Source organism: Athene cunicularia (assembly GCF_003259725.1).
Source record: "Athene cunicularia isolate RWA chromosome 11 unlocalized genomic scaffold, athCun1 chr11_part1, whole genome shotgun sequence".
In the NCBI taxonomy this organism is placed as follows: Eukaryota; Metazoa; Chordata; class Aves; order Strigiformes; family Strigidae; genus Athene; species Athene cunicularia.
Genome location: NW_020799113.1, coordinates 10,903,402 through 10,911,359, shown reverse-complemented (window position 1 = coordinate 10,911,359; position 7,958 = coordinate 10,903,402). Strand labels below are relative to the sequence as shown.

The window sequence follows — 7,958 nt, the reverse complement described above, 5'->3', positions numbered from 1 at the left end:
AGCTGGGGCTCTGTATTACCAAGCTGTGGCAAAGCAGAGGATCCCCTTGCAGCTGTCTGCAAATGTGGTTCAGGTCAGTTGTAAGCCTGCGATTGATTAGTTAATTCTGTTTAGAGACTGTTTAAACATTTTCTCTCCCATTCTCACACACTGTTCTGGTTTTGAGAAGTATAAGGTGCTTACTAATCTCTACCACCTGAAATATTCACTGGCAGGATGAACACTCTCCCCCTCCTGCCCCCACCATTTTGTCCCACTGCAAAATGTATAAATTAATCTCATGCTAAAATTAACATATATTGCTGAGGCAAATGAGTTGGCATCTCCATGTCTATCTATTAGCTTCCAGCATTTCCTGAGAGGGCCTTTCATTTAATTACCAGCCTGACAGGCTAGCTCACTCCAGAACTGCAGCCACATTTATTACTTTTATCTCCTTGGACACCTGCCTCTCTCCATGGTTTATCAGATTTCTATTGAAGAGATGGACAAAATATTTTCCCTTGCACCAGGTTATTGTTTCTTTAAAAGGCACTTACTAGAGCACTGACCTCAGACAGGGGTTTTTTGGTTGGCTTTGGATGGGCTTTTTTTTTTTTTCAATTATGAAAGCAATCCAGCAGCATTAACCCCCTCACTGCCCCACCACACACCAACAGGTCAGAAGAACTCAGATTATGGCTAGGGAGCTGAAAGCCTCACGCTAGCTCCAAGCAAGCAGCTGACCACCCTGACCACTGCTCATAAAAACCTTGCCTGCAGTGGGAGTCAAAACCCTCAGATGCTGTGACTGCTCTTCATCCTCCATGTGTGCAGACTCCAAGTGGAAATGCTGAGGGACTCCTGAGCACACGGCTCAGTGCCTGCCATTGCAGTCCAGTGAGAGGGACCTGCCTGATGCCATCATCCTCTTGATGGTTTGGGCCACACTTTATATTGTCACTAGTGCCTCTATAACTGGCTGATAAAAAGCAAATGTAGATATAAGGAAGATTTAAAAATAAAACAAAGCTGCCTACGTGCATTACCAGCATCGTCACAGCCAGTGTTGTGGGTTATGCGTAAGCTGTCTGACTAGCAGCGCTCCGCAACAGCCGGGTGAAGCAGCTGTTCTCTCTTACTGCCTCGGGCAGCAGCTCAGGACACGGCTAGTTCAGGCGCTGACTGCAGCAGAAGGGACATCACCAGGCTCGTTCAGCCCAGTTTCAAGACAGTTTCCACTTGTTTTTCTCGGGGTGGTATTACTGGAATTTGTGGAGACACGTCCCGCAGGTAGGACTTGTGTGAGCTGGCGTGTTGTGACAGAGGTGTTCAAACCAGTAGTGCCTTGGCTTCGTGTGTGTGGACTCAGCGATGCATCTCGTTGGAGGTGCGCAAGCTGACTCATTTTATTAAAAAAGACTGGTTCACTCCAGCCTAATTGTGTTACTTTGAAAGAGCCTGGCAGGAACAGGGCCTTGCTGATAGTGATGCCGTTGAGAAAAAACACCTCATTACAGAGGAAAAATGAGAAATTTGTATTTGTTTAATGAATGAACCTTTTCAACTTTCTTGGGATTTCCTCCCAGTTCATAACTCCAGGCTCGCTGGCTGTTTGGCACAAAGTACCTGCTGGCACTGAGCTGTGCAGGTGGCTGTGCTGCAGACACGGCCCCGCATGGCTGGAGCCCCTTGCTCCTTCGTGGGTCAGGCCAGGGCAGCAGGCGCAGCCCTCGTGACCCCAGCCAGAGCCCCCTGAGCTGGAGGGTGCCCCCTCCCCGGACTTTGACCCAAGCACTTTCTGGGAAATGCAGCAAAAGTCCTTCAGTGAAACATAAATTATTTTAACATAAGCCTCGTGCAAAAGGCGCCTCTTCCTTCCTGTCACCTCAGTCCTAGTAAAAACTGCTTCACCTCACTCCAGAGCCCCGAGGCTGTTAGGCACAGCACACCTAGAGCTCCTGGTTACATTTAGGAGCTCACGGCATGTGGTCCTTGAGCATGTGGGTGGCCCGGCAGTGCCAGGGGGTTTGGAGGTGACCGGAGGAAGCACCCTGGCTGACAGGGATGCACAAATACTGCGGCAGCCACAGTGTGGCAGCTCCTTGAGGTATCACTGTTCCAGTGCACGCTATCACAAACAGTAACATGCAGTACGCAGCAACATGGTTTTGGCCAAAACTTACTACCCACGGGTAAAGTGCCAAGTCAAGACGGGCAAACCATGTCACAAAAGCTTGCCAGAATTTGACACTTTTCTAGAAAAAAATCTAAAAGTTTTTTTTTTTTTTTAATGAAAAGCCAACATAATTGATTTTTTTTGACCTAAACCCTATTTATTTGTATTATTTTAAAATTTTAATGAATTATGTTAATTTTATGTAGTTTAACAAAAACCAAATTAAACACGTTAAACTGTTCAATCCACTCTAACTCCAGTGACTATTATTACTTTATAATTTATCATTTTTAACACTGATTTTACATCATACATCCCTATCACATATGAGCCAACGTTAATTATATTTTTAAATAAAATATTCAACAAGATCTAAATGAGACTCAAAGCACAGCAAAAGTAATGACTGTAAGACAGATTGTCACAGAATAATACATGAATGCAGAATGCTGATATTAATTAGTAAATACAAGCTGTTAAGGAGCAGCAGTGGTGTCTGTCATCCTGATACGTGTTTGGATCATACGTGATCCCAGCATGCAGGGAAACCAAACAGTGCCTCAGCTCTGACTCGTCGTTACTGTTTTGGGGAGCAAGTGTTGCTTTTTTAGCACTGCTCTGTAAAGCAAGGCTAGGTAATTCTAGTTTGCAGTAGTTATCTCCAGGGGAATACCAGGGTTGCTCACGTTTTTAATACTTTAAGAAGGATATAGCTTATTATTTTGATGTAATTATAAGTGGTGTTTTTAAAAGTGGCCTCCTTAACTTGTGGTGAAATTGCATTCCTTCAAAATCCTCCTTTCACTGATAATTTTACTGTGATGCAGAAGAGGCAGGGAGAACTGGAGTCTGGGAGAACTGGAGTCCTGCATCGCTAAAGCAAGCTGCAGGCAAATTTCTTTCAAAAGAGGAAACACCTTTTAAACTTTCTTTTTTTAAAAGACTTCAACCAGTTAGCTGAATTATAACAGCACTTAGAAATAAGTCCAGCAAATTCCCAGCAGCTTGCAGGCGAGAGGCCAGGGCCCATCCGCGGAGGCGCTCCGGCGAGCCCCGCTCTCGGGCTGCCCTCTAGCGAGAGCGGCGGGGTGACACCGGCTGCCAGCGCCTGCTGCGCTCTTCCTCCGCACTTACACCCGGCTGTTGATCATTGACCTTCTCTGAAAACATCCCGGGGTTATATTGCTACCTGACTTCGGTGCCAGGAAGATTTATTTGTATTATGTTTCCAAGCGCTTTCTTGTTCTCTTCACACACAGAAAAGTGTCTTTTTTACTTACCCTGAAGTGGTAGCTGCAATTTGAAATGACAAGGAACCAGGATGGTAAAGAAATAACGAACCTACAGCTGGAAGGAATAGCTAATCAGCTGCGGGGAGGGAGGAGCAGACACACAGAACACACCTCTCATCCTAATACATGAGTTAAAGACGAGCTCATAAAGCAGAAAAACTTACAGAAGAACACACGGAAAAGAAACATTTGAGGGATACAGGGTACATCAGGAGATGATGCTCATTAACCAACCACAGCCATCTAAAATTGCTCAACCAAACCCAGAATGCAGGAGTTTGGGCTTCCACACACAAAACTTACAAACTTTTCTCTAGCAAACCTGCACTGATGTGAAGCAAAACCTCAGGCTACTGATATCAAATACTCTGTCCACCCACCTGGCTGAACAGCAGTTCTCACCCTGCCCACCCGCTGCCGCCCCGCAGACACAACCCCTTCCTAGACCAGTTTTTTCCAGGGAACCCCGAGTACCAAATCCCTGGAAAGGGAGGGCACACGGCGCACTGCACCGCCCTGATGTTGCACAGCCAGAACCGGCTGGAAGGCGGGAATGCAGGGTATGGCCTGCCAAGGCACCCTGAAAATGCAGGCACGGGGGTCTCTGCGCTCCCGGCCAGGCCGAGAGGCCGTGGCGGCAGGAGGAGGAAAAGGCAGCGGTGGCGGGGCAGCGGGGCAGTGGCAGCATGGCCGCGGGACATGCACAGGCTGGCTGCTCGCTGCTTCATCACAACCCATGGGAAAGGGCTGGAAATTGTATTAGCAGCTTGATAGTTGGATAGTGGAAATCAGATCAGAGGGTTTTAAATGGAAATTATTTTCACCAGTACAGATATCCCTAGGGACCAAATTCAGCTACTAATACAATTTGGCCAAGAGGAATAAACTATATTGATCTTGAAAGCTCAAATACCTGCTGAGACAGTCCTTCCAGGGAATTACAGTATTTATTTCTTTTATCAGTGACAATCAGCAAAAGTGTAACAGTGATTATAGCCCAGTCACTTTTTACACATGTCAATTAACTTCATGTATTTCTGCTCATCTCTTACTTCAGTTCTAAAATTACTCCCTTTTTTAAAGAAACACTGATCTTCTTGCATCATAGAAAAATCTTTAACTAACATCTTTGGTCACTGCATCACAAGTTTTAGCTTTCTGTGACTGTCAATATAAAGCTCTTTCTATAATTCACTCAACTTTCCCCAGGACGCTGCTTTTACCCACCCTGCCCTGCACACTTTTTTTTCCCCATCACTGTAATTCAACAGGGCCTACAGGTATAGCAATATGGCCCCCTAGTGCACACAATTAGATTGCGCCAGTGTAGGGGTTTTATTATTTTTAGAGAGCAATAAATAAAGCAATAAATAGATTTAATAGAATAAGAAATGCCAATATTGGCACCTATAACTTAGTTTTAATAATATATACTAGGGACTTATATCACTATAAACCTATTCCAAGGTGATTTACTTGAAGTAAAGAGCTTCAAAATTCTAAGACACTAAAACAGGCAGAGCAGGTGATGCTGCACATTTGGAAACACGCATTATAATTATTTTGTTTGCATATTTCCACTTCATTTTATAGTCACATTTTACCCATCTCTCCTCATTTCTCTGAGCCTTCTCTTTCTTTTCTACAAATAGTCTTTGCCTATTCTCTGGTTTCTCAGTTTCTTCGCCTGTTCTTTTTCATGTTTATGTGATGGGAGTCTCGACTCCTGACACGGAGCCTTCTTGCTGTGACACACACTAACGCGCTGATCTTGCTCCCTCAGACATTATATCTGAAGATAAATTGGGAAATGAAGATGTAGAGTTGTTGGAAGAGACTGGCTTCCCCAGGCACCAGTTTAGCCTGGATCATTGGATTTACAACACCAGCACCGCCAACACTGATTTGACTATTAATCCCTGAAGTGCCCTAGGAATTGCAGCATAAATCCAGTGAAGGAGCACTCATACGGCCCTAAAGACTCATAGCGCTTATCCCGGCACTTCATTCATGAAAATTGATCTTTTCTTAGTAGCAATGACAACTCAAGGAGTCCACGCTTTGTAAAACCAAGAGATCTGCTTGCTGTGGCAATGTACTTAACTGCCAGGAGGTCTGTGATACAAACCAACCTGTGCTCATGCTTAATACTCTGCAGAGACCAGCCCTTTCTTCTTTACACACATACAGAGAGAGCTACAATTTCATTCCCTGTTAGGGATCACTTTAGTGCCTTTGTGCTCCACAGCAGCACTCAACAAAATCACCGTGTTTCTTATATCCAGCCTCAGTAACTTCCTCCCTAAGTATCCTTTACCAAGCAGTGCTTAATTATCTGCTAAGCCACTATCCCTCGTGACAAGAATATAAACCTCTTCTGTATTTGGAGAACCACCGTGTCTGAGCAGAGGGCAGCATGAGCTGGGACTAATCTGGCAAGGAAAAGGAATTGGCTGCTCTGGTTTCAAGGTACCTCTGTGTTGTACAGTGAGCACAACTTTGTCCTATCCCAGGAGGTAAGAGGCAGTGACATATCAGAGAGGGTAAACCCCACAGCAAGCAGCATCTTCCTGGGTTTTGACCTTGATTGCTAGAAACATGGGGACAGATTTTAAACAAAGATCTCACATTGCTGGGTGTGCAAGTACAGGCACGGTACAGTAGCATTTGACACACTGTTAGCTACTGGGAACAGCTGAATGGGAGCATGCAACAGCCAGGTACCTGTAACAGCAGCGAGGGCCACAGCTGGAGAGGCCTTGAAGGACAGGCTGGGGCTAGGAAAAGCCCTCTCTCCTACCAAGAGAAGTGGAATGGGAAGAACTTTGATGCGGGGGGGCAGAAAGGGCCTGTGCCTGCCCACAGCCTGGGGAGCTCAGGCAGTGGCTGACTCCAGCACCACATTTGTAAATCCCAGGCAGGAGAGACCTGCAGAACAAAAGAGGCAACAAAAGGTGGGAGGGTGATACAGGATGGAAAAGTGGAAATGGATGCCCCAGCATCTCTGGTGGAAGCAACTGCAGGATGAGGGAGAAGTGTCGGTTGACATGTCCAGGCTGCCTGTCACAACACGTGTCCAGACTCTAAAGCAATGCTGTTACTATGGGAGGGACACTAACAAATCAATACTCGAAAATAGACTTGTCTAATCCAAGTGATCATACTGAAGTGGTGGATGGCTAGAGAAAATGAAGTGGCCTGCATTACAGAAGGCATGATTGACAAGACATTTTTAAAAGAAAGTTCCCCATGATAGTAACTGAAATATCTGGTGCTCAATTTACTCTCCCAAGTCAGAGAATTTGTTAGTATAAAGAAGATAAACAATAGACAGATTTAATTTTCTAAGACTGTTTCTTTGGCTAGATAGAATGTTAATTTTGCATCCTGATCTCTGCCGTCACTTGTATAATAATAATAACATGGCTGTTCAGGCACCTAACCGACGTTAAAGCTATTAAATAGTCCCTATCTAGTTTAATCTAAATGGCTAATCTAGCAATCTACCCTGGCCGCAATTTCCCCCTATGTATAACCTCACGGTTTCAATAAGCAATGTCACTTCCCTGTTTTATGTTCTTTCCTTTGAATTTTGGTCTTAGCAATGGCTTCCCTCTAAACCAGAGGCCAGCATGGTTTGTGATTTATGGGGGACACCAAGGTCTTTGGGACCCTGGTGCCAGCCATGGTAGGCAATAACCCAGAAACACTGGCACATGCAGGGAGGCTGCTCTTCCTGGGACACACAGGGGTCTTGGTTACCTCTAGAGGTGCAGCCTCTGAAATCTGAGGTTAAACCTGGGATTTACTAACTTAAACCAGCAGTGGGGGAGATGGTAACGAGATGGTATTTCTTTTGATATGCTGAAGTGTATAAACTCTCTAGAAAATCTTTTTAGCAAGGAGAACCTAACAATTTTTCCTACTTCTTTCGGCTTCCGTTTGCTGAAAATGTTTTGCCGCCCATTTCCCTTTGTCGCTTATGATTTATCATACAGCCCTCAGGCAAGGCGGAGGGAGAGGGCAGGGCTGCCCCTTACCCAGGCCTCCTGCACTGCCCACAGCTGCCTGCGTGCCCACACAGCGAGCCGAGGCCGGGTGCTGGGTACATGACTTGCGTGAAGGTCAGTTTTGAGTGTTTCTTTACGCCAGAACTCAACCCGGGTCCAAACGTCGCCCAGGCCTGACGCCCTGTTGGCCGGGCAGGGCAGGGCAGGCCGTGGCAGCACCATCCGCACAGGCCTCTGTCTGGCTTCGGCACCTCTGAGGGGCCCTGCGAGCTTTAAGCACTAGGGAACTGCCATAAGATATTTTTATCTCCTAATAATGGTAGAAAAAGAACCGTTGGGTGTTTATTTCCTGGAGCACCTTCGCCATGAGGATAACCTGACCGATACGGTTCCGCGCGGGGAGGTCGGAGGCGGCGGGGCGCAGGCGCGCGTCGCCTCCGCTGTCGTCACCAGCTGCGCCGGAAGCGCCGCGGCCGCCGCCATGGAGGGTGAGAGACG

The 7,958-nt window shown here is 46.3% G+C and overlaps 1 protein-coding gene across 1 annotated transcript in view; it reads left to right on the top strand.

Annotated features, from left to right (window-relative positions):
• Positions 1-7,896: 7,896 nt before the first annotated feature.
• Positions 7,897-7,958, top strand: part of POP4 (POP4 homolog, ribonuclease P/MRP subunit) — a 3,486-nt gene continuing 3,424 nt past the window's right edge. Inside the window, exon 1 of the mRNA XM_026856692.1 lies at positions 7,897-7,948. Coding sequence (XP_026712493.1) covers positions 7,942-7,948 — 7 coding nt within the window. The 5' untranslated portion in view covers positions 7,897-7,941. The remainder of the gene's footprint in view (positions 7,949-7,958) is intronic.